At 46.0% G+C, this 26,294-nt stretch overlaps 1 protein-coding gene across 2 annotated transcripts in view; it reads right to left on the bottom strand.

Moving 5' to 3' along the window:
* Positions 1-1,123: 1,123 nt before the first annotated feature.
* Positions 1,124-26,294, bottom strand: part of MYO9B (myosin IXB) — a 53,015-nt gene continuing 27,844 nt past the window's right edge. The window contains exons 13-43 of one of the 2 annotated variants that reach the window (XM_071577866.1): positions 25,644-25,785; positions 24,865-25,060; positions 22,406-22,481; positions 21,902-21,991; positions 20,757-20,861; positions 19,677-19,716; positions 19,046-19,168; positions 18,117-18,197; positions 17,884-17,994; positions 16,902-17,024; positions 15,955-16,104; positions 15,678-15,844; positions 13,759-14,790; positions 13,158-13,224; positions 12,669-12,799; positions 11,790-11,947; positions 11,514-11,686; positions 10,715-10,813; positions 10,040-10,216; positions 9,522-9,563; positions 8,832-8,943; positions 8,596-8,666; positions 7,951-8,143; positions 7,518-7,646; positions 5,476-5,581; positions 4,573-4,704; positions 3,556-3,679; positions 3,070-3,117; positions 2,461-2,600; positions 2,091-2,218; positions 1,124-1,952 (exon numbers count right to left, since the gene is read on the bottom strand). In XM_071577866.1, the coding sequence (XP_071433967.1) occupies positions 1,561-1,952; positions 2,091-2,218; positions 2,461-2,600; positions 3,070-3,117; positions 3,556-3,679; positions 4,573-4,704; positions 5,476-5,581; positions 7,518-7,646; positions 7,951-8,143; positions 8,596-8,666; positions 8,832-8,943; positions 9,522-9,563; positions 10,040-10,216; positions 10,715-10,813; positions 11,514-11,686; positions 11,790-11,947; positions 12,669-12,799; positions 13,158-13,224; positions 13,759-14,790; positions 15,678-15,844; positions 15,955-16,104; positions 16,902-17,024; positions 17,884-17,994; positions 18,117-18,197; positions 19,046-19,168; positions 19,677-19,716; positions 20,757-20,861; positions 21,902-21,991; positions 22,406-22,481; positions 24,865-25,060; positions 25,644-25,785 (4,858 nt within the window). In that variant the 3' untranslated portion in view covers positions 1,124-1,560. Of the gene's footprint in view, positions 1,953-2,078; positions 2,219-2,460; positions 2,601-3,069; positions 3,118-3,555; positions 3,680-4,572; positions 4,705-5,475; positions 5,582-7,517; positions 7,647-7,950; positions 8,144-8,595; positions 8,667-8,831; positions 8,944-9,521; positions 9,564-10,039; positions 10,217-10,714; positions 10,814-11,513; positions 11,687-11,789; positions 11,948-12,668; positions 12,800-13,157; positions 13,225-13,758; positions 14,791-15,677; positions 15,845-15,954; positions 16,105-16,901; positions 17,025-17,883; positions 17,995-18,116; positions 18,198-19,045; positions 19,169-19,676; positions 19,717-20,756; positions 20,862-21,901; positions 21,992-22,405; positions 22,482-24,864; positions 25,061-25,643; positions 25,786-26,294 lie in introns of both variants that reach the window. The other variant, XM_071577867.1, reaches the window with a different exon arrangement.

The raw sequence follows: 26,294 nt of genomic DNA, 5'->3' as shown, positions 1-26,294 counted from the left end.
AGCCAAGAATTGAAGACGGATGAAGATTCCTCCCAGAGAAAAGGTGCCAGGACACAAAGGCATTGCTGCTTTTAGAGTGTTAATGAAAGCGCATCATTGGCACCTGAGAGTCCAAGGGGACAACCTTTTATCTTGGCACAAAGGTCAATTGTACCTTGGCACCAATGGGTCTGGGAAATTGCCATTTTTCAGCGAAGAATTGAAGATGGACAAAGATTCCTCCCAGGAAATAGACTGTTGTTGTATTTTTCTGTTTCTGCTCCAGCCTGACCTTCCCAGGAGCAGCAGTTTGCTGTAGATCCTGCTCTGGGTCAAGGTTTGAGCTTTGATGGATTCAGAATGTTTAACAATTGCACTTCAAAGATGCTTTAGACTCCTTTGCTGGTCAGTGGGAATTGCAGGAGCTGGAGGGGGCACTTGGAGCTCAGGGCTGCAGCCTTTGTATGACCGGGAGCTGCAATAACCCCCCTTTAATGAACCAAGAGTGAAGTGGAATGGGGGAAAATCATTCTTGGGTGGATCACCCTGTTTGGGCAGAGATGAGTTGTGGTTTGTCTTGCCATCTGTGGCTTGCTCAGCCTTCCTTTTGATGAGTGGCCACTAGAAATGATCCAACTTAGCTAACAGTGTTTTCTGTGAGCTCTGTGTTCAGAGTTCCCTTAAACAAGGTCCCCACTCAGAAGCTGCTCATGAGGCACAACCATGTCATGTGTTTCTGTGGAGTGATTCACTACTTGCAGTGGAAGTGGCAGCTGAATGCCTCCATCTCTGCTGATTTTAATTTGAAATGATTACTCTCTGTGGCCTTGTGCAAGTTCCTGTGCAATTCTTTAGTCGTGGTTTGTCTTGCCATCTGTGGCTTGCTCAGTCTTCATTTGGATGAGTGGCCACTAGAAATGATCCAACTTAGGTAACAGGGGAAGGAGGGGATGATGAAGCAGCTCCATCCTGGTTGCGGTTACTCCAAGAGCACCAAAACCCTCCCTGGTGCCACCACAAGCCATACAACCTTCTTTGTGCTTCCCCCATCCTTTATCAATCCTTCCCAAAGGCAGTAACTGCAATTAAAGGCTCCCTTCAGAATAAATTGCTCATTACACACACATTGATAAACAAACACATGTATTTTTCAAAAGTGCAAAGTTTTAATAAACTTCTTTATACATTTTGGTCTCAGTCAAGGCTATTATGTTAAACAGTTCTGTAAACCACACAGAAAATTGTCATAAAAAAAATTTAAGGCAACACACATTGATCTAAACTCACTATTGGTCCCATGATGGTCCATTGTAAGGCAAATGGAAAAGGCACGACAGCGGAATCAGGGCTTGGTTCCCGTACACTCAACCCACGTATATTACTCAACATTAAATTTTAGTTTTTTAGCAAGGTTTCAATTTAAAGTGGAGAAGATTTGCTTTAAACAACCTTGCTTAACCTTTACAGTACTATACATTTCCAGGTGGTCTCCCCAGCACGGTGAGTTCACAGCCTTCCAACAAAGGATTAAAGCCGAAGGCTTAGGTCAGATTCCGAAGGAGTCCGGAGAGCTGGAGGATTTCACTCCTGCAGGCAGGGGATGTGAGAGGAAGAGGAAGGGTCGGAGAACCTTCGCTGGAGCTTGGCGGTGGGCTCGTACTCGCCGTACACCGAGTGCATGCTGCCTGTGCGCCGTGCCGGCGGCTCCCTGCGCCGCACGGCCCCAGTACCACGTGCATCCTCCGGGCACTCTGCATGCCTGAGCAACCCCGGGGGTAGTTTGATGTTGGCCGTTGGCATCACAGGCGTCCGGCGGGGCACTTTGGTCCTGGACAGCGTTAGGGAGTATCTGCGCCTCGAGGGCAGGGGTGCAGGGTGGGGCTGGGTAGGGGTCTGCAGGAGGGAGGCCACAGCGCAAACATCCTTGGCAGGCAGGCTGGAGCTCTGAGTATGGTGGTAGGATCCAGGAATTGCTTTAAAGAAACAAGATCCTTAGAGACTGACAGCAGCAACTCGATATGAGCCACTGTGAGCAGAAAACATCTGGCCACCTGGCTGTATGCAGTGGGAGATGTAGAATAAAAAAAAGCACACGCTACCTTAATACTGACCTTCGGTATCCCCCCTGCCTGGCCTGTCCTCCAGCAGGCTCTCTGTGCTCGCTGAGGTCTCCAAGTCCACGTTCTCCTCGTCGGAACCGCGCTGGTCGAGCTCAGGTAAGCGGTAAGTGATGTCCTCCCTGCACCAAACACAGGCTGGAGCGCTCGGCCAACACGGTGCTCCACCACAAGCAACTCATGCAGCTCGTGGTCAGAGGTAACACATGTACTCATTAAATACTAATTCTCAGGGTATTTCCTCTCAGCTAGGCCATTGTATTTCCCCCTTCTCCACCATCGAGTTAGATCCCTTTGGACCAAAAGCGCCTTGCTTTGCTACCTGTACTGCCTCCAAGTCCTACCCAGGTGAAGGGGGACTTACTTTTCTTCTTTTATTGACTGGATGCGATCAATGAGAATCTCCTTTTCCCGGCTACTGGCTTCAGAAACTTCCTCGTCTTCATGCACCGAGTCCAGCTCTGAGGTGCCACTGTCATTTCCTTTCACCTGAGAGCTTTTACTCTGCAAGACAAATTCACGTGTAACACTTCTCAGTCACAGGCAGCTACACCAGTCTTGGCTGTCTGCAAGTTTCAGGGGGAAGACAAATGAGTAGGTCAAACGACAGGCTGAGGGAATTGGAGAAGAGCTGTTAGTTGTCCATACAAATGTAAGAGAAAATTTCCTAATCACCTGATTTCCAGGGCTTTGTTACCTTTTTTAACTGTCAGCCTCAGCTTAGTTTTAGTAGTCACTCATGAGTAATATTATTACATCCAATTAAAGTTACACAGAGTGTCTGTAAAATACTAGGTGAGGACAGAGCAGGCCAGCAGCCCTGCATGCAGTCTGGGGGGGAATTGCACCAACACATGCAGTCGTGGTTGTTTAAAAGAGTGTTTAAACCCAAGCTACAACATGTGTATAAGTATTTTAGCCATGCAGTAGTACCATCAGAGCACATGCACTACCCCCAGGCAGTTGTACATACCAGCTTCCCCTCATAAGGGGAAGAGAACCCAAGTTTTACAGGCCACAGCTAGAGAGAGATGGAGACCAAATTCACTGTATGCAGCTTCTGATCAGACACAGTTTGGGTTGCTTTAATCAGTACAATAAAAACAAAGAATAAGTGTATTTGCCCTACTAGAACAGCATATTTTTGCCCACCAACCATCTCTGGAGTGAAGGAACTCCTCTGCCATGTCAGAGAATCAATCTTAGTTCTACTGATGGAATTACATGGGAGCAGATTTTGACCTCTACAAGAGCAGATCCCCACCCCTGCACCTCTCACTTTTCAGACTCCACCTGAGCTGTGTATTTAGCTCCTACCCAGAGATTTGGGTAAGTCCAAATCCCTTTTCCTCTTATCTTGCAATTGATTTTTCACTTACTGAATGGGATGGACAGAATAAATAAGTAGCACTTTATTCTCCCAAGTCTGGTGAGATGGTGAGTTTATTTCAATACTTACTGTATTCTGCCGGAGCAACGAGAGCCGTCGAAAGGCGATGCTCTCTGCTGCTTCCAACTGATTGATCTCATCCATTTTTATCTTGTACTTCCTTATCTGTTCCTTTATGAGCATCTCTACACACCTGGGAAAAGGGGCAAGAGTTCATTAAGCAGCCTCATGCCATGGAACCACCACGGTGGGATGAGATGCCTCTCCTGCTCTGGGGGTGTTTGTCACACACACGTGGCTGGCGCGTGACCACAGTGTCCCAACACTTCCCTTGCAGGCAGCACTGCACAGTGACAGGGTGAAGGGTCCAACACAGCAAGCAGAACAGGACAGGTGATGGTTAAAGGGAATGGCACACGTTTCCCCTGGGATAACCAGAGCCTGCCATGCTGACTGTACACAGTGGTGAGCACAGACATTACCACAGCTGGAACAGCTCCTGCTGCTTCTACCTGTCCTTCCTGTGCTGGCACAGAAGGAATTTGCAACTGCCCTTCACTTTTATGGCCACAAGGGTCAGTAAAATTTACAGAAAGTTGTGATTTTTTAGACTTTGTTTTCACTGGAGGTAGATGCACAGCAAGGGGCACTCAGACAGCCAGAGCTGCTGGAGGGTGAGAACAGAGAGGATCAGGGACAGAACCTTCCTCAATTCAAGGAACAACACAGAAAAAATTAGCAGGGGGATTCACATACACAGGAGACAGCTTAATTCTATATCATACTGTTTCCCATGGCTTGTATCTCAGCAAAACAGATGATTATTGTACAATCCCCCCCTCCAAATTATCCAGATGAAAAACACAAATCTGACTTATTTAAACCCGATATTCAAGACTTAAGATCCTACTTCAAGCTAAATTGGCAGCACCAATAGGGCCAGAATAAGTAACTCCTAACCCTCAGTCTGTCAGCTGAGTATGAACAAATTTGTCACAAATGCAGGCAGTAGCACTGACCTTCCACCACCCCATTCTAAGGTACTTTTTTGGAGAAAGTACTTTGCAGTAGACTGCTAAAACTTACAGGGTTGTTTTTGAGACATCTTTCATGCTGGTTAAGGGGTCAGAGGTGTCTGGGCAGCGCAGCAGGCATGGAGCAAACACAATGGCCAGGGCATTGGGTGACATGCGGTTGACATCTTCTATCAAAGCCACTCTGAAATTCAATGTTCAGCAAAAGAGATTTTAGGCAAACCTTGCCAGAATACAGGCAACCTGATCACACCAGGCCAGAGTTCCCAATAATAAGCAACTAGGTCTCTCAGGCACTCAGTACTCATAGCAGTTCAAAAAAACCTTAAAAGTATTTTACACCAGTAGACAAAATGTCATGTATCAGAGAAAGGCCCAGGGAGTCACCCAGGTTCAGCCAGTCTGGGAGCCTCCCAAAGCAGGTCTGGTTAAAACTTGCTTGTAAGAATGCCAAGGTCATGGGTTCAATCTCCTGTGTGGGTCATTGACTTAAGAGTTGGACTCGATGATCCTTGTGGGTCCCTTGTGGACTCAGAATAGTCTGTGATTCTGTGGTGATTCAATGTTTCCTCTCCAAAAACCATGTTCAGAGGCCCACCTGCAAAATCCCCACGTTCCCTGGCTAAGAGCAGCCCTTCATCCCTGCTCCTCAGACTTGCCTATGCTCCTCTTCAGTTCACTGTGTACCATCTGTATAAATCCTGGTGTTCAGATGGTTCACCAAGGCTGTGAGATCTGCCTTGTCTTTCAAGTTGTCCTTGCCTGATTTGATACAAACACACCAGGCTGTAGAAATGACCACGCATCTGTTCTGAGGCACAATCTGTTCTCTCCTGACTAAACCAGCAGCACAATCCCTGCACTAACACTTCAGGAGTTTAAGACTTTAGAAAGCTTCCAAGAGCACTCAAGAGTCACACAGTTTCTCTAAAAATTAAGTAATTAAACTCGTTACTTGACAAGATGGAAGATGAGTCGCTCCAGGGTGTTATGATTTGCTTGTGGGAGCTGTTCCAGGACACTGTAAATGGCACAGACTTGCTCCTGTTTTTCTGGCAGTTCTGCACAAAGGGAGGAAGCAAAAGGTGATCAATGCTGCGCAAGGCTGGGGGAAAGCTAAAATTCCTAAATTCTTAGAAGCCTCACTGTTCATTTCATTTACCAACTGAATGTTAAAGTACCCCTCCTGGCACTGCAATTGTCCTGCTGCTGTTAACAATCATCAAGTGACACATCAAGACCTCCAACAATAGTTAGGGTACCTAAATCCCACTGACGCTAAAAAAAAAAAAAAAAAGGACTCGGGATATCTGGATATTAAGATCTGGTTCAGACCATCAAGGAGAAAACCCCCTGCATGAAAGGCAACTTATTTACAGTCTCATTGTTTTTAGAAAGAGCAGTTGTACAGTGACAAAGGAAAAGGAAAAAAGGAATCCTGAAGGAAGATGAAGTAAGATAGAGGAGAAATTCCCTGAAAAATGTTTGATGTAAAATGTCTAAAATCCTTGCTGTAAGTGCACTGGAAGGAGCTGTTTATCCAGCATGTGCATCTTAAGAGTTTCTTTTCCCAAGGTGTGGGGTGATGGGCTGATAAGCCTTGATGAATTGAGGGAAACGCCTCAGCCCCCCTGGAGGGGTGCTCCAAGCAGAGGACAAAGGCTTTCAAACTGGTAAGATTAACATAGGGTGGAGTGTTGTTTAAGGAATGACATGGCCTCCCTTTACATTATCTTCTATAACCACTCTGACAGCCACCTCCCCTCAAGCATCTGCATCACCCCACCAAAAGATTGACTTTTAGCCACACAAAACCACATGAAAGAAAAAAAGGTATAAAAAGTGTGTGGAGTTTAAACTCCAGCAGAGAGGGAGAAATGCCAGTGTCTTTGTGAGGGTAACTGTTGCAGCTTGTCCTGTCTCCTCCTACCTCCTGGAACAATGTAGGGGTGAGAAGACCATGTGCTTTCTATTTTTCTATACTTTACTTTCTTTACTTTCTTGCAAAGCTTATTCCTTTATACATTCTATCTTACATCTTATGCTAATAGCTACTTTCTTACTTTATAAGCATATCCTTTACTAACTGTGTTTTGCTACCTTAATGCTAGTAACAGTAACTTGCTTTACACTTTGCTACTTAATATTGGTTATTGCTTTTTGTTATTCTTACTTTATAAGACCAGCTCTGTTTTGCAACTACAGTAAGTTGCTTTACTTTCAATGTGCAGTTTCTTTTACAACATGTGTGTTGATAAAAAGCAGCTCTGTTCTTTCTTTTTGTTTTGTGTTACAGAGAGAGTGGTGTGCAAGATATTTTATTGTCCTATGTTATGGAAAGAGTGTCCAGGTAAGTGTTTTAGGTGGTTGTGTTTTTAGTTAGTAGTTCTTTGTTGCTGGTTTCTGTCTGCCGTGAAAATGGGATACATTGCTGCATTGTAACTTGAGTTTAGTGTGTTTGTCTCTGTAAAATGTGTTTTGTGTTGGTTTCTTTTGGGGTCTTTTATTATCAATTAAATACAATCTTGCAGCTGAACATTATCACCGGCAAAGCAGAACCCACAATAACTGTCACATATTTGTATTAATAAATGTTATTTTGCGAGTTGTTGTGGGGGAAGCTCTTTTCTGGCTTAAGTGTGGCTTCATATTAGAGGTCAGAAACCCTTCCAACCTGTGTGCTGTCCATTAGTCGACAGTGTTGGGTACATAAGGCTCTGATTGTCTAGAAGCGCTTATTGCTAATAATTTCTCCCTGGCTTAAGTGTGGTCCTCATAGGAGAGTCAAAAATCTTTCCAGCCTGTGTTCTGTCCAGAGCTCAGCAGGCAGTGCTGGGTTCATAAAGCTTTGATTACTCCGAGGGCACTTATAGCTAATAACTTTTATTAATACAGTGAAGACTAGAGATCTTTGCATTTCTGTCTCCCTCATCCCTTTCACATGACACAAGGGCATAATGAGTCAAGAAACGTTTCAAGAGTGGTTTTAAAACCCACCTACAGCTCGGAGGAAATCGTTGTACTGTGCCGATGTCATCAGGGGGTCTGGCAGCTCCCGCAGCCACTGCTTGAGGATCCCCGTGATGGTGTGGATGGGGTAATTCTCCAGTTTCACTGAGTGGGGATCTGAAGAGGAATGTTTTGTCAGAGCAGTTCATTCCTTTGTTCACAGCAAGACCCCAAAGAAATGGGATTAGAAACGCTCAAATCTCTGTTCACAGAATCTGAGTGGAATTCAGAAGCAAAAGAAAGTCTTCTGATGGTCATTTAGAGGTGCTACACAGCTTTTTGCAGGCAACAGAAATAATACAGCCTGCATGGTCACCAAACAGCTGTTTTTAAAACACTAAAAAGTGCCAGATACTTTCAGAGAGAAGAGAATTGAAGGGAAAACACAAGGAAGGCCACAGGGTGGGCAGCAGAGCCTGACCTGCTTGCAGCAGCTGCTTCAGCTCCTTCATGCGGTTTGCAGAGCCTGATTTCCTGTAGATCCCCTCTGTGTACAGCCCGTGCATCTCCACATACTCCAGCAGCTTCTCCAGGACAACAGGGACCGAGTTCCTCTCACTGGTCAGGGCACTCACACACACCCCAAAGTGTCGTGGTTCTGCATCCTGCTCGTTCTGGGAGTGACACAGGTGTGTGAGTACCTGTTCCCAAGCCAGAAAATTCCATTCTTTCCTGCTACAATTAGCTCTATCTGCCAGAAACTAAAGATGAGTGTTTTATTCCAGCTTTCTACATGCCGTTGATCACAAGGCAGATTTCCTGAGCTGCAGCAATAAAGAACATTTGTGGTTCACACTGAAGGATTTCTTTAAAAATTTGTCCAACACTGCACACATACATGGAGAGAAGAGCTCCCATATCAGCTCAAGCATCACCTCTTAGGAGAATATTGTGTATCTGCAGGAGCAGGGCCTGCCTCTGACCACATGCAGAGAAGGGAACTGTTTAAGCAGTTTTTGTTCAGTGCTCGGACATTCCCTGTTCCTTTGCTGAGAACCAAAGGCAGCATTTCTGCACGTGGCACTTGTGGTACCACAGAACCCCAGCCCAGACCTACAGGCCTTACCTTCTTCCCACAGGAGGTACAGCTGCTCTGGATTTTGGACATGCACTTCTTGTGACAAGTCAACTTGCAAACTAGAGAAAGGAGCAATTGTTACAAGCACCCAAATCACATTAAAACACGCATTATTCCCTCCCTATGCAATCCACATGTACTCTTCACTAAGCCCACCTGCAGCAGCCACAGCCACCTGCACAGGAGGTTCCCCAGCAGGCAGGAGGTGTGTTTGTGTCACTCACCACTGCACAGACAGGCCTTCTCCATGGGCCAGATGTAGGACTGGCAGTGCTCACACGACTGCCGGATGCTCACTTGGTAGTTGGTGAACACATGGCCATTGTGCTCCTCGATCTGGGGGGGACAGCAGGAAATTGGTGAGTTTGTTTTTAACAAAACCACCCACCATGTATCAGGTTTTCCACTTTTATTTTACAATTACAAATGATGGTTTTGCCCTTGAAAGCAAATTTCACCCTATCTTAAGGCAGTTGGGTTTGCTGGATCATTTCATAATTAACTTGCTGTCTTATAGTTCATCAGTGCAATCAAAGTGGGGTTGGATTAAGGGTTGGACTTGATGATCTCAGAGGTCTCTTCCAACCCAACTGATTCTATGATACATGAGCTACAGTTTGTTGTTACTATTCAGTAGTTGTTCTCCTTTAAATAGTCCATGATTGAGAAAGCCTTTGGGTCCTAAAAGATGCTGTGGACAAGGATAAAAATGTTTCAGTACCACCTGTCACTGCCTAAAAGCAATTTCTGATTTATGAAGAACAGTTTTACATCATGTCACGTCTTCAAAAAAGGTAAGTGAATTAACATGCAAAGTAAAACAGAACAGCAGTACAAAATCAAGCTCTTCCAAAGGTGTCTGTGCTCTGTGAGTGCACCTGAGGACTTGGATTATTGCAAAGAAAAGTACTCACTGCACGATCTTGTTTTCGTTTCTTCTTCTGGGCTTTGGTTTGCTGCAGTGGCACACAAAGCTGGAATTAGGCTTGGAAATTCAGACATTTCATTCCCTTTTTGCCTATTGAGTTTCCCAGGCTCTACTTCACCTCCAGACATTCCACACACTATCCTGCAGCTTCAGCTTGGGTTGCCTGAGCTCACACTACCAACTTCACAAAGATCAGTTGAGCTCACTGCCTGATGGCAAAGCAGTTCCGCCTCTCAAACCTCCACAGAACTCCTACGTTTTTATCAAAGAACATGCACAAACACTTTCAGATGCTGAAAATATTCAGACTAAGTTAAAAGATAACAATTCTAAAAAGGTTTATCAGCACTCAGAATTTGTTCCACACGATGTGTGTCTGGCAAGTGATTCCCAAATAACAGGGAATGCTACAGAAGAGGTTTCTGAGGTGACACAGGTCCCTCATGCTCAGAGAGTAGCAGTGTTTCATCATCCCCTAAGCCAGTAACAGAATAACTTTCATACCTTGGGCTGCTCAGACTCTTCTTTTTTTGTGTATCCTCTGATGAATTCATCCAGAAGGGATTGAAAGAGATTCAAAACCAGCTTGACTTCTTTCTCTTCCCTTTTTTGGGCCAGATTTGTAACTAGAAGCTGGTAATTTTCCACCAGATCTTTGTAGCCAACATGGATTTGTCCATTCTACAGAAGGGAAAAATACTTATAAGACAGTCTTTGTGGATACTGTTCAGGCAGTTTCGTATTTTGATTTGTTTAAGTTCAGAGGTGAGAAAGCAGACCCCTGATGAAAGCCAGAGATAACAGTCCATTACAGAAACAAGTTAACACAGTTCCCTCCTGCACTGTCCAGCAGCACTTGGCTGAGATAAGGCAGTGTCAAAGAGCACTGGAAAGGCTGTTGGCACCTCTCTGTGGTGTTAAAACACAGCACCATTAAGAGGCTGAAGACAGTAAAATCCACCCATTTCTAAAAATAAGTTCATGGCTGAGTGAATGTGAAAAGGGAAGCAAAGCAACCTGCTAAGTTTACAGCAGGGCTGTAAACTGAGTCTAACTCTGAGCTTTGAATTCTATGCTAAGAACGGCTGAACTGCTTTGCTAAAGAGCTGCAGGCCAAGCCTTTCACCTGCAACTCATTTATTGCCTGCCAGCTTTCCTTTATTGAGACTTACTACTTACAGGAGCAGAGTACATGGTCTTGATGTTTCCTCTAAACTTCTCTGTGGCTTCAAAAAACAAACATTCAACACCAGACTTCTGGGAGCTTAAGTCATTGATCTAGAAGGCAAATACACCTGCATCAGAGTTCATGAAAACAAGAACATCCCACCAGAGTCATCTTCAGTTGCTTAGTTGTCTATGAGCACTCCAATTATTTAAAACAATATTTCTTATTGCATTGTGATGATGATGATACAAAACAGGAGTCAGGCAGTTCAGCTCTAGAGAAATATTTCCTTCAAACTCATGCCAGGGGAAATTTAAGTTGGATAAGAGAAAAAAATTCTTTCCAGAGAGAGTAATCAGGCATTGGAATGGCCTGCCCAGAGAGGGGGTGGATTCACCATCCATGGAGGTTTTTAAACTGAGATTGGACATGGCACTGAGTGCCAGGATCTGGTAAAGGGACTGGAGTTGGACCAAGGGTTGGACTTGATGATCTCGAAGATCTTTTCCAACCCAATCAATTCTGTGATTCTATGCTATTTTTTTTATTGCAATTTTGCTGCCCACTCATTTGTAAACAAATGAAGAACTGACATTAATGCCCTGAGTATTTAATGCAATATAATGCATTGAGAGACTTAAAGAAAGGATTAGGAAGGGCCCTAATACAGACTTAACTCAGTCAAGCCACACAATCAATTCTCCTTTGCTTTAAATTATGGCTCAAACTTGCACCTAGCAAAGCACGCTCTAACACCCCATACAACCAGCAAACACGGACTTTATTTGGTGGTGGCTGAGGGTCTTGTACCTTGTTGAGGAGGAACTCATCGAGGTGTTTGAGCTCGTTGGCATTGGCGATTTCCCGCACCATGGACGCGCTGGAGATCTTGCTGATCTTTATGGTCCTGCTCTTCTTGGCTTTGCTGCTCTCCTTCCCAGGGCGCTCCCCTGCCTGGGCCCAGCCTGGCTGCCCAGAGACAGCTGAAACAGAGCCAGTGGCACATCATGGAGAGGGGGACTGAGTCCTGCAGAGTCTGTTTGGGTAAACCTCACAGACAGGACCACTGAGGGCACACAAACTCACCTTCTGACATTTTCTGGGTTCCTCCTGGGTCTGGGAAGAGGACGCAAGACACAAAGGAGAGGCCATCTCCTTCCTCAATCACATCAGAGCTCTCCTTTGGAATTTTCTTGTCTGGCTTTTTCCCCAAAAGTCTGCGCAAAGGACTTTTAAAAGCAGACCTGAACACAAAAACAGATACATGTGTGTCCCCTTAGGAATGGGAGCTGGAAGGTTAATAATGCCAAGGCCATGGGTTCAATCCCCTGTGTGGGCCATGGACTTAAGAGTTGAGCTCGATGATCCTTGTGGGTCCCTTCCAACTCAGAATAGTCTGTGAGTCTGTGAATGACACTCTGTGAAGGTGGCTCTGCTGCAACAGGCTCTTAACAATGACCACATCAGATTAACCTCTACTGGGAATAGTCAAGTCCAACATGGAGAAGAACTGAGCAGCAACAAAAGAAAGGAAAGACAGGGTGAAACCAAGCTTGGACTTTTCAATATTTACTGGATTGGAGCACACGGAGAACTCATCACATACCCACACCACCACTTCTGGCTCAGGAAGTGCCTGGGCTGCAGTGCCAGAGGCTGATGGAAGCAGCATTACATGCTTGCTGGTTCTTCTGTGTTCCTCGTGGTGTTGTGTGACACCACATGAACCTCTGATCTGAGCTGTAAGTTGGTTCTTATTTTAAAAGAACCAGTTCAAAGACAAGAACTATGCAAGAAGCAGACTCTGCTTCTCAGCAGGGTCAGGGATCAGGCCCACTGCAACACAGAGCAGCAACAGCCACTTGTGCAGATGATGCCACAACCACAGTCTCAAGGTGCCCAAGTGAAAAATCTCCTTTTTTTCCCGATTTTCTCAAAGACAGGCCAGGCACACACACAACATACTTGGCATCTCCTTGCTGACTTGCTGGCTGCACAGAGACAGCTGTGTCTGAGGTAGGTAAGTGGTCACTGGGTTTCTTCTGCATAGGGTATTTCTTGGTGCTTTTTTCTTCTCCTATTGGATCTGGTGATTGCTACAGCAAAGAGGAGTCAAACACCATACAATGAGTGAAATAGATTCTTTAAATAGTTTTATAAACTGGAATAGTGAAAGAAGTTTGATTCATCAAGACATAACACTTTACCCAATCAATATTTGCTTACTAATATAAGATCCAACTATACTTAAGGCTTTAACCAAAGATCCATTTATTTAAGTTTTCAAACTCTCGTATAATACTTGCAAATTTTTTTTAACATGGATATCAAGTAAAAAAAAATCAACCTGAAGGGACACAGGTACACAGAACACATGACAGAGTTGTTTACAAATCTTTAACATTTATAAAAAAAAAAGATAATAGGTATAAATATGCACAATAGCATCAGTACCTGATTCATGCCAACAGTCTGGGCCAGTGTTGAGAGATCACCTAATGAAGCTGAATTCCCCTTCTTCCTGCAATGTTACAAGATAAATTTCAGAATATATATTTTAATAAAGTCCGTAGCCTCTTAGCATTTAACACCTTTTTAACAACACACATATCAATGTTGTATCTGGAACAGAATCCCAATCAGCTCCTGCAATTCACTTTTAAATGCAAGATGTACTGGGCAAGTGAAAAAACATGGGAATGTCACATTTCCTGCCATATCAGAGGGATGGTGCTCGCAAACTGCAGGTCACTAAAATATTGTTTTCAGTGCATAAAAGACACATGAAAATAAACTCCAGTCACTGCTTCAACTAAAGCCCCGAATTTCCATTTTAGTTCAGCCAGGCAGACTTTCTGTCTTTTGTGAGCTTCTGAAAACATTCTGCCCATACAGATTTACTGCAGGACTGGGAGCTGAGGAACAGCAGAAGTTGTTCACAGCTCCATTTGCTCCCACAACATGGCCAGATGTCCAGGCTCCCAGGAATTCTCTATCTATTTTCAAACATTCCAGATACCCGTTTCCTGTACAGTGAATAAAAAGCTGCTCTTACTCCAGCTGATCCTGAGGAGACTTATCCACACGTGTCCTTCCATCCAGAGACTGACTCAGCACATCATTCTGACCAGCATCAGACTGTCTTTTGCCTTTCCACTTCTCCCTCTTGTACTTCAGCTTCTCTGGGTCATCCACATATCTCTGGATTGCAGAGGTGGGACTGTCCAGGTCTTTGGTTGCCCTCTGACCAAGACGTTTGTTTTTATCTGCCCAGGAGTCCGATGGGCTCCGAAAGCTCCCGGCAGCAGACAGGGTGTAATGGAGATTCAGTGCAAGATTTGTGGGCCTTTCAGGGCAGGTAAAGCTTTGGCTGCCTTTTATTTGGTTACTCTGATTCCCTTGTGGTTTTGTTCTATCAGCTGCCACATCACCTGCAAGTTTTTGCTCAGGAGCAGAACCACTTTCTTTTATCTCGCTGGATGGAGGTGTGTCTGGAAGTGCTCCTTCTTCATTTGGACTTTTCTCTTCCTCACTGCTTCCCTGAGGGACAGTACCATCTTGTGCTGAGGATTTCTCTGGCACTGGAACAGTCTCCAGGGGCACTGGAACAGTCTCCAGGGGCTCTTCAGCAGTGGTTTGTTCCCCAAGGCACAATGAAGATGGTCCTTCGAAGGACAACAGGACATGCTTGTTCTGCAAGTCATTGTGCTCCAGCCCCCTCTGCCGACGGGATTCTCGCTTCTCCCGGCTGTTGGGCACCTTCTCCGAGCCCTCTGTCGTGCTCTTCGGGGGTAACGTAGCTTTCTCAGAGCAGCTCAGATTTTCAGACAAGTCCAGGCTTTCAGCTTGCTCATTTTGAGCTTGATCTTCAGCTTGTTCACTTTGAGCTTGAGCTTCAGGTTGTTCGCTTTGAGCTTGACCTTCCTCCCCAGCCACCCGATCCAGCTCTGTTTCCTGTTCCACAGGCAGCTCATCTGTTGTCAGCTCACTCTGCTCGTCCTTACTCGTATCCTCTTTGTCTTCATCTTCCTGCATTTCTCTCTGCTTTTCTTCAGCTTTTTGCCTTTCAATAACCATTTTCTGATATCTGTTAAGAATTCGTAAGATGAAAACACAAAAATTTAAAGCCCAGCAGTCAAAAAAAGTTCCAACTGCTTAAATGCAGCCCAAATAGCAACAGAGGCACCAAAGTGCACCTGCAGTCCCAGTGTGCCTGCAGGGAGGTGTCTGCTTGTCAGGACTGGCAGCATCAGTGCAGTAGCATTAGCTCAGTAGGGCACAGGTTCTGAGCACTTATCCAGTGTCCACACCACTGGGCAACTGATGCTGAAATATTACATAGTAATAACTGTCTGTCAGATCAGAGAATCCCAGGATGGTGTGGGTTGGAAGGGACCTTAAAGCCCATTCAGTGCCACCCCCTGCCATGGGCAGGGACACCTTCCACCAGCCCAGGCTGCTCCAAGCCCTGTCCAACCTGGCCTTGGACACTCCCAGGGATGTGGCAGCCACACCGTCACGTGAAAAAGGGGCAGATATCCAAAGATTTCTTGTTCCACCTGGATTAATATATTTTTATTTGGCTATAAGTGTCTCCAGAACATCAAAGCCTTTTAAAGCCCAAAACAGTCTGTCAGTGCCTCACCTAAAGAGACCCTTCACCAGACAGATTCACTGTGATGGACAGGACTTTTGATACTCCGATATGGGGACTGCACTTAATAGCAAGGGAGAACCTTCTCCATAAACTTCTCCTATAAATTACTTGCTGCTAGCACCAGAAACAAACCAGACTAACTCCAGCAGATCCTGCTGCAGGATTGTACTCCCAGGGATGGGGCAGCCACAGCTGCTCTGGGCAACAGTTTATTAAGCTCTTTACCAAGTCAACACATCCCACAGGAACTGAGATTGGCAGGTGAAGCCAAGCAGCTCAGTGGATGTTTCCATGTCCTGCTGCTCCTCCTGCTTTACCTCTTGCGCTGCAGGTGCCCTCTGGCCAGGGCCTGCAGGAGACAGGTGCTCCTCCGGAGCTGCAGGAAGCGTCTCCGCTGCCGGTGCCCTCTCCAGGCCGCCTGGATCTTGATGGCTGCGTTGCTCCTCTGCAGGACTGCCCTGACACAATGGGAGCGCCAGCACTCCTGGGGGGACAGGCTGAGCTGAGGGGGCTGCCCCGGGCTGGGCAGTGCAACACAACAGCTGGTTGGTTTGTTTGTGTGTTAGGAAAATGAGGTTGGCAATTCCTGTGTACCTGTAGAACAACGGCCGCCTGCCGTGCCCTGAGGAAGCGCCTCCTCTCCAGAGCCATCCGCAGCCAGCTCTGCAGGAGGATGATTTTCCTGATCACTTCCTTGTGTAGTGTATCCTGTAGGATCTGCCGTTCAGCCTCCTTCATAAAAACCTGCCCAGGCAATAGAGAAGTTCCTCAATTATCACACTCTAAAACTTCCTGAAGGGATGTTGTACCCAGCGGGGGGGTTGGTCTCTTCTCTCAGCCAACCAACAGTAGGACAAGATGGCATGGGCTTAAGCTCTACCAGGGAAGAGTTAGGTTGGATATCAGAAGAAATTCTTTCCAGAGAGAGTGGTCAGACATTGGAATGGGCTGCCCAGGGAGGGGGTGGATTCTCTGACCCTGGAGGTTTTTAAGGTGAGACTGGATGTGGCATTCAGTACATGATCTGGTGATCAAAGTGGGGCTGGATCAAGGGTTGGACTTGATGATCTCAGAGGTCTCTTCCAACCCAACTGATTTGATTCTGATTCAATCTATGATTCAATAAGCAGCTGACAGAAGCTTTGAGCCCCCACTGGAGGTATAATGAGGGAATAGGAATGCTTATCCCTGCACCAAACCCTGCTGGCTGACAGTCCTTTTAAAATTTAAAATTTGGGCTCTAAAACACACAACTGTACCTACAGCCTTCATATCACAGGACCCTTCTGAGATGAGAACATTGCCATGTATGACAAATGCCAATAGGACCAATCTCCCAAACAACATCCATAAAATACAGATTTATACTGTGGTCAAGAAAACAGGTTGGCATCAAAATGAAGGAGGCAAGTACAACATTTGTGCCAACATTTGCTAGTTAAAATAGCTAATTTAAATACAAAACGCACAGAAGAGAACTGTAAAAGAACTGCATTGGATTTTGCAGTGTTTCTTACTGCCTTACAGAAAGTTTCACTTACCTTGGTCTTCCCTATTTGATAGTAGTTTTCATTCAGTTTTAGTTTATTCAAATAAGCACAAATGTCTTCCTTAGAGGCTTTGGCATCTTTGGGTAGTAACACCTGAAACTGGTCTATGAATTCCTGTGAAAAGCAGAGACAGCAAGAAAGCAAAGTTAGAAGACAACACAAAAGTTTAGAGTCTTATCTTTAAAATAGAAATCTGGTTAAGACACTTAAGCTACAGGAATCTGAAAGTCCTTCAAATGGAGCTGTTCTTCCTGCTCTGTGAAATGCAGGCTTCAGTGAGCCTGCAGTTAATGGTAAGAATCACTTGTATGTGATCTCTACAGCTACACAGAGCACAGAGTGTCTTACAGAAAACTAATTCCCATGTGGAAGCAGGACTGCACTCAGAATGCTTTCCTTCATGCAACAAGAAACAACTTTCTGGTAGATGACACACAGCAGTTTAACTACGACTTTTACCATGCAGGCTCTCAAAACTACAATGAATTTTTACAGCTCACCCCAAGTTAGGAGCTTTATATGAAGAGACACAAAAGACTGTGAGTCAGCACATGTGCTTGCAAAGAGGGCAGATGTGGGGGAATGACAGTGTGTGTATCCCTATCCCTTAAGGAAAGCAGTTTAGAGTGCACCCTTAAAGAGAAGAGAGCTACCTGTGGTGCGTGTGGTGTCTTGTAGCCAATGAGATGCTTCTATTTACGTGAGGTGAATTGGTTAACCAATAATGTCATGACATGTTGGATGTGAAAGTATATAAAAGGTGTGTTACTAAGAATAAACTCTCTTAGCTGAAACTCTCCTAGACAAAACTGTCTTGAATAAACTCTCTAAGTTATAAGCCTTCTGATCAAGCCTTCTGATGCCTGCTGTGCCTGAGCTCTTCTGACCATCATTCACGCTGTCCCCTTACTCAGGATAAGGGTGACCCCAATAGGCAGATATTCCTACAGGCACTGTCCAGCTCCTGAGGTACCTGGAATGTGTATTTGGCACTGTAGCCAGACCTCCTGATGCGCACAGTTTCCAGCATGCCCGTGTACCGCAGCTGCTGAAGCACCAGGCTCTCATCAAACAGCATCTCCTTCTGCAAGAGAGCAGCACACAGCATGCAGTGAGTGCCTGAAGAGTGACAGTGACCAGGCTGGAAGGTGTTATAGGGCAGGAGCCTTTGTCCCTCAGCCCACCCCAGCCCCAGGGCAGCCCCACCTTCTCGGCATTGGAGCGGATGCAGCGGATGAAGAACGGCTCAGCTCTTCCCAGGGTCTCCAACAGCTTATTGAGGGAATTCTGCAAGGAAACAGCCAGAAACACTTTCCTTCTTCAGACAGCAACATTTTGCATTGTGCCTGACAGCAGTGCAGCCTCTACATCGGCACTAAAGCTGTTTCAGGTCTCCTGGCTGTCCACATCCTGTTCCATCCCACCCTGTCTTTGCCTTCACCTTGTCTCAAGGAATTTAAAGCAGGGTTTGCTGTAGCAGCAGCACTAGATCTGCACACAAGGATGATGAGGCTGACTGGTACAGAGAACTAACACATTTCACAGCATAAGGGGAGTCTCTAAATGTACTCTGACTTTAATGAAGTAATAACCCTGTTGGTACAGAAAAATCAAAGGTGAGCAATTCAGGTCTATATGGACCTTGTGAGACTGAAAGCAACTGAGAATAATCAAGGCCACAGCTGCTGTGGACTGGTAAAGGAGAGATCACTCCCTAGGAGTTCTTAGCAACTCCCCAGAAGTTTCTCATGAGAACTCTTCAGGTTTCCCCACAGGACACCAGAGCTGTTCCTGAAAACAGTCAGGATGATTTTACCAAAACACTGGACTGGTGAGATATGGATTATAACCAACTCGAGTTTGGAGTTAGATGGTGTGAGACTCAATTTAGACAACTGAACGTAGCCTTAACACTTTATAAACCGTGTGCAGTTTGTAATAAATGGCATTCACTTGATCATATTGGTCTGTGCATGGTGTCCTTATTCCTCCGCGTTATTTATTGTTTACTTTATAACCCCATTTCGGACAAATTCCAAGACCAAAACCTGCTGTTTTTCAAGTAAGACCTGCCTAGAGCAGAGCAGGAGGGCCTGTCCCCTGAGGTGAGGGTGCACCAGGGTTGTGTCACCCACCTGGAACTGGGCACTTATGCTGGGGGGTTTCTTCTTCTTGTGCAAGTGCAACAGGGACTTGGTGGTTCGGTCATGCAGTGTCATGCTCACGATGAGCTTCAGGGACTTGGAATCCAGCAAGTTCTAGAGGAAAGTTTTCATAATCAACAAAGTGCAAGTCTCTCAACTATGGGGGAAATAATTCTGTCTGCATCAAAGTGAGTAAAAATGGAAACAGCTGCCTGGAGTTCCACATTCAAGGCCATGCTGCACTTTGTAATTATTTCTATTTTAGAGCAAAATGCCTCTTAGGAGTGAAACTTTTCCACTGCCCCATCCCAAGAAGGCAAGGTGAGCAAGGGAAATTACATAATCACTGTGTTTGCCTTCCCTGCCTTGGAGTGACTTAATGCATTTATGGCATCTCCAGTCTAATTAAACAGATGCCAACTCACAACTTCTTTGTGTTTAACAATTCTTATAAAGGTGAACATTTACCTATTCTTTAGCTTGTCAGAAGAGGATAAATAACGCAACTTTCCTATACTGGGAAACAGTATTTTCTGAAGGGAGTTCTGTCAATCAAAATGAAGTTCACAGTGCCAAAAAGAACTAAAAACAAGAGAAAACTAAATTTTCTCAGTAACTTTACCTTGGGAATGATCTGCTTTTGTTTGATACCTCTACTTTTCCTGTTAAAATAAAGATGATTTAAGAAAAAAAGAACAGGTGAGTTTTGATTATTTAAGCAAGCCATAAGTTACATGAGACAAGAAAAGAAGGACAGAAGAAAATGAGCACAACAGCACCAGGGGGTGTTCATGCACATTTCTCACAAGTGATCAAGGCAAGAAATGCAAACTGCTTCACAACAAGAACAATGTTTTTTAATTAAATAAATTTCGTAGGTATTGGAAGCTTTCAAAGTGAAACATATCCTCTGAAGTTAAAGCTATTCCACACTGCACTGTTGCGCAGACTTTCTGGGTGAGTTATTCAATTTAACTGTACAGTTATTGAACTCTCATTTAATACTAAAAATATTTTACTCAGAAGTTATTGCTGCTTGCACCAGAACCCTTGTGGAAGTACCTAATTGCTCCCAAAAGCACAATGTATGCCCCAACACCCCTCCTTGGAATTCTAGAATGTCTGAGCTCACCCCCAGAGCTGACTGGAGCACACACACACCTGGGGCACTGCTCCCATCCACACGGGGGTGAGAGGGAAGCTCAGCAACAAGGCTGTAGTTCCCACCCTCCTGACTCTCAGCATGTTGGTTCTGTGACCTGAGGCAGGTTCCAGCTCCATGCACCCAGTTTATTTGTTATACAATACAATTATACACTTACTTATTACACAATGGAGCCCAGACTGATTTTCTAACCCATGCACAGAACTGCACATGTAAAGACTCTTAACCCAGGAATATATCCAGCATCAGCATCCTGAATTTCAGGAAACCATTGTGAGATACCTCACTGTTGATTATGTTGCAACAACAAGCTTGTGCTTGGGTTTCAAGCAAGTTTACATGAGAAGGAGGTTTAACTTTCAGCTAAAGCCACGAAGCAGCAAAGCAGTGCCTACAGCCTGATTTTTAGAAGAGATGTTTCAATCTTCATTGTCTTGCTTAGTCTTTTGCAGCAGACAAGCATGTTTTTTAGGGCCTGGAGTGCTTGCCTGGCTCCTGTTGCCCTTGCACAGCGATGCCCAGAGCAGCAGGACTCACATGAAGGGGTGCTGGAGCCGACTGAGAGACCGAAGTAGCTTGCAGGGGTCCCCCCCCTGCCAGGGCAGTCCTTTAAGGGTGGCGATGATCTGCTCATGCATGTCCCTGCACAGTCACAGCGACACACAGGTGGCACACACACACACAGCAGGGAGAGAGGGGGAAAACAGGAGTTAAAACCCCAAGAGGTCCCACCATCAAGTGTGCTCCAAACTGTGGCAGGTCAATCCCAGGGTACTTTTTCCTAAGCGTGAAGGATTCTGATGTCAGCTCAGCACTTCCCACTCCATCACTGCCCTACAGTTTAATTGTCTCATTCTACACTTACTCTTTAATTCTACCTTTTAAATGTAGATTCTTGAGCCATGAATTGAGAAAATGGAGGGGAATTTGGCAAAATGTACTTAATGAGCAGGGAACCCTTTGGTTTAACCCTTTTGTTTACCCTTTTGTTTCAGATAGATATAAGCTTCTTAAAATACAACGATAAATATTTTTATATATAGATTTGACTAGTAAAATGAGGCTACTTAAACAGACTTCCATCAGAAAAGTAAGTTATAAAGTAGCTGTCAGAAGGGGATTTGAAGAAATTTTGGTTTTAATTTCCATTTCAAACTTATTCACGTTTAGATTTTCAAAGTAAGCCTGGGATGGTCCCTGATTTGTGGCAGATTCCATTCCTTAGGCATGCACTGTCCTCGTGAAAAGCAGTGTCCTGGCACAGAACTTACCTTCTTTACTCTCCAGAGAGGCACAAATCAAAAGTAACAGAAGTGTAAGAATCACTCCTGACTGGGAGCTGCTCTCACCACTCTGAGCAGCAGCACAATTACAGAGAGCTCTTGCTTCCCTTGGTACCTCTGAACATTTTTGACTATCAAGATTTGTTTTAAGGTATCCCAAAGAACCAGATCTGTTATGCTGTGACTAATCCTGTCACCCACATTGGATCTTTAGTTCTGAGTTGCCCCAACTGACAGAGGCTGCCCAGGATGAAGTAATGAGGCAGCAGCATGAAGCCACTGCTTTCTGTGCTCTGTGGCTTCACTGGAACCCAGAGTCTGCTCAGGAGGTCAGTTTGGTCTGGGAATGTGCCTCCCTGGCCTGGAAATGTGCCTCCCTGGCCTGGAAGTTCTACTTACTTCTTGTTCTCATGAAAAGGAATGAAGTCTTGAAAAGCATTTATAGCGAAATCCTCAGAACAATCATATGAGAAATCAAGCACTGAGGAGCTGCAAAAGGAACACATACAACGCCTAAATACTCCCTAGAAAGGCAGATGTGCCTACAGAGAACATGTGGAGGAAGTTCTGCAGGACTTGCCTCCCTCCTAACCATGTCCCAAGTACATGTACTCCTGTGGGCCCTTTGGTGACACAGAGTGGCTGCAGAGGAACAGACACCAAACACGGAGCTCAGAACCTGGTGGTAAATGGATCTGAGGGTGACCCCAACACGTGGCAGCACTGGGTCTCACATAAAACAAGCAAGTGCTGTATTGATAGTATTAAAAAGGCCAAAGAACACAAGACAGAAGAAATGAAACTTGCTCTCCTTGTGGAGAGATGTAGTTGACATGCAATGTATAAAAATGCAACTCAGGAATTCAGCCCCTTTTCCTGGGTGGGTTAAGGATGTTTTCTCACCGGTAAACTTTTTCCACTGGTGTGTTTGATCTCTGGAGTTCTGCAAGGGGAACTCTGGGCCCTTGGCGCACCACTCCTGTGGGGAAACAACAAACAAGTTGAGTTTTGACAAAGATTTGAGTATAACAGGCAATAAAACCCCCTACCAACAAAATATCTACCCAAGAACCTGGAGTTTTTATCTGGTATTTTATCAAGCTACAGCACTCTGCTTCTCAAATTCCCTACTACTAGAAAGTAAATCACAGATGCCCAGAAAAGCTTCTTAAAATTAATATAGTTAGTCCTGAATATTCATTTGAAACTTCAGAGGCATCAACCCTGGGATGAGCATGGTGCTGGTAACACCAAGGCTGCGGGTTTGATCCCAGTATGGGCCAGTCAATGAAGAGCTGGAATTGATGATCCTTGTGGGTCCCTTCCAGCTCAGAATATTCTGTGAAATTTCTGTCTAAGAAGATCAAAACTAGTGATGAGAATGTGTACTAGAAATATATTCCCCAATTTTTACAAATGGGACATCAAACTTGGCAACAGTGCACTGAGTGGAGGAGCAAAGCTGGACCCCTCCAGTAAAACAGATCCCACCTCCCTCATGTATGAACCCTCTTCACCAGCCAGTGATTCCTAAGGATTTTAATTTGTATTTTGTAGATCTTTATAGGTTTATCTAGGTTGGGTAAGTTTTCCCAAGTTTCTCACATTTTAGGTGGTGTTTAGAAGTCACTGAGCACTTTCACACACATGCCAAGGACATGTTGGTTTGAAGGACACCTGCAAGAACTCAAACTGAGACAACATGATATCAGGGAGTCCAAACAAGAGAGTCAGCTTAAAGCCCTTGGAGGGGCTCCAAGGGGCAGTTCTGACGAGTTCTGAAGGTGGGCATCAAGAAATTTGGTCCCATGGGTTGGCCATAGATAACATGTATGTTAATTAGTGTAAGTTCTAAAACCTCTAACATTTGGCCAATGCATGTCCCTTTGGTGTGCACCTGAAGCCCCCAGTGAAGGGCTGTCTGATCTACCCTCACTAAAGTCCTTTTGAGAGCCTGTATTGGCAATTAAAAGTGTTGACATTTTGGTCTGTGTTTTTGCTCATGCCACCTGTGAAAAAGATTTGTTCTTTCCCTGCCAAGTTCTAGGGAACAAAAGCTGATAGAGTGAAGGCTTTGTCCTTGGAGACAGAGTTTGCATAAACTAAAGTTACTTGAGCCTCTCCTATTGATTGACAGCTTTTGGAGGAGAGCTGAGGGAGGGGAGAGCAACGATGAAGAAAGTGAGCAGAGCCTGAGACCTCTCCCTGGGTGGTGCTGCCCACACCTCCCTGGGTAGACATCACCAGCAGGATCAATAAAGGTGAGAGGATTCATGCTGTTGGCATTGGTGTTTTTTTCCCAAAAAAGACAGCAGGGACAGTGCTGCCTGCCAATGCCTGGAGGATGCAGCCCCTGCTTTTGGGAGGGATCCTGAGTTGGTAGGACAACCTTAGGTGAGTAATTCCTTGGTGAGTGGGTGCTGACATATTTGGGGTAATTGCTTTAGTCTCCATTCCTCTCTCTCCCTTCTCTTTGGGTTCCTGCTATTTGGTCACTCCTGTTAATAAACTTCCTGTGTTTTCTGAACTCTCACTGGTCTCAACCTCACTTTTCCAGCCACTGTAGAACCCACCCTGTTACAGAGCCTTCCACAGACAATTCAGCCATCACCATTCTGCCCTCAGCGTCCTGCTGGCGCAGCTTTTACCATGCACCAGCACTGCCAGTACAGCCCACCCTGCTGCCAGCCCCGGGGTGTGCCCAGTGCCCCTGGCACTCACCTGCTGTCCTCTGTGCCCACTGGCACCTGGCATGGGCGAGCATGGACATAGTGCCTGGCGTGGCCCACCCCACTTGCTGCCCAGCACTGCAGTGCACCCAGTGCTGTGGCCCTGGCACTCACCTGCCGTCCTCTGTGCCTGCTGGCACCCGGCATGGGCCAGCACAGCCATGGCACACAGACAGCCCACCCCAACCCACTGTACTGCCCAGCCCCGGGGTGTGTCCAGAGCCCCTGGCACTCACCTGCCATCCTCTGTGCACACTGTCACCCAACATGGGCCAGCATGGCCATGGTGCGCAGCACAGCCCACCCCACCCCATTTGCTGCCCAGCCCTGGGGTGTGCCCAGCGCCATGTCCCCTGACACTCATCTGCCGCCCTCTGTGCCCGGCAGCGCCCGACATGGGCCAGCACAACCACGGCACGCAGCGCGGCGTGCAGCATGGCCCATCCCACCCTGCTGCCAGCCCTGGGATGGGCTCAGTGCCATGTCTCCTGGCACTCACCAGCCATCCTCTGCGCCCGCTGGTGCCCGGTGTGGGCCAGCATGGCCATGGTGCAGAGGTCGGCATGCAGCACAGCCCACCCCACTCACTGCTAGCCCTGGGGTGTGCCCAGCGCTGTGTCCCCTGGCACTCACCTGCCGTCCTCTGTGCCCGCTGGCGCCCGGCGTGGGCCAGCACGGCCATGGCACGCAGCGCGGCGCGCAGCACGGCCCAGCGGAACACGGCCACTGGCGCCATCCCGATCAGCGCCCGCACGAATGCGCTGTCACTGCCGCGCAGCAGCGCCACGATATCCGGCCGCATGTAGTCCATGTTCTTCTCCCTGAAGTCCTGCAAGGCAAGGTTGGACCTGAGGCATCGCAGGGGGTGATGGTGTGTTTGTGAACTCCCTGATGTCTGAGGTGATTGAGGAAGAGATTGATATAGAGCAGTTCAGAGTGTATCCTTGAAGGAAAGCAGTTTGGAGTGCACCCTTAAGGAGCATAGAGCCACCTGTACAATGTGGGTGACCTTGTAACCAGTAGGATGTTTCCATGTATGTTTAGTGAACTAAATAACCAATAGTGTGCTGACATATTGTATGCAAGAGGACATGAAAGGTGAAGCTGTAACTAAACTCTTAGTGCTAAGCCTTCTGATCAAACCTTCTGCTGCTGCTGTGTCTGATCTCTTCTGACCATCATTAGCACCCCTCTTACCCCTACAAGGGTGACCCCAATAAGGCATCACCATTTGGAATAACTCACTACTCTGAACAGCTCTCCCTGTGGTGTTTCTTACCCTCCAGTCCACACCACCACCCAAAGCACCTCTGTGACCCCTCCTGGTACAGCCCACTCCTAGGAAGCTCTGAACACCCTGAAAACACACTCCAAAAGTCAAGGATTTTGTGGCCATCCAATCCACCACCTACTTTGATCTGGTACTTCACTTTCCCAGCAAAGTGGCGAATAATAAATGCAGGCTCCATCACTGGGGTCCCCACGAAGAACTTGTTCTCCTCATGCTGCTGCTTGAATTTGGCCAGCAGGGTTTGGTTGGTGGCGTGTGGGAAACTGGGAACACAGCACAAAAGAGGTCAGCTATTTCTCAAACACATGTTTGTTAATTAGGGTGACAGTAAACACCTATTGATCCTTGTGGAAAGCATTAATTGTCCAAGTTCTCTAAACCTGCTCTGTATTTTAGAGGTGGGCTGGGTTTCTGACCCCAACCAAGCAGCTCCACACAGAGCAGAACGTTCTGAGGGTTTAAGTGCATGTCAATATTTCGGGCCACTTCACCAGCCAAGTTTAGTTAGCACCACCTTAACTATTTACCACATTTGCTACTCAGTGTTCCCAGGAATTACATACATATGTGTTACTCAATTGTAATTCCATAGCAACCCACAAACATGGAAGTTTCTAAACCTGCTTAAGCCAAAGTTCAGTCTTAGCATTAATTTATATCACCACCATATTGGAGTCAATAGAAGCAAGCTACAGTGTAAATCAGAGTCATAAACGACCCTTTGCTTCCCACAACATTCCCCTCCTTTCTCAAGTGCTGAATTTCTGTTCCT

This window comes from Pithys albifrons, chromosome 27 (assembly GCF_047495875.1).
Source record: "Pithys albifrons albifrons isolate INPA30051 chromosome 27, PitAlb_v1, whole genome shotgun sequence".
NCBI lineage: Eukaryota > Metazoa > Chordata > Aves > Passeriformes > Thamnophilidae > Pithys > Pithys albifrons.
Note: the sequence above shows the minus strand (reverse complement) of the source record. Positions and strands in the feature narration are given on the sequence as shown.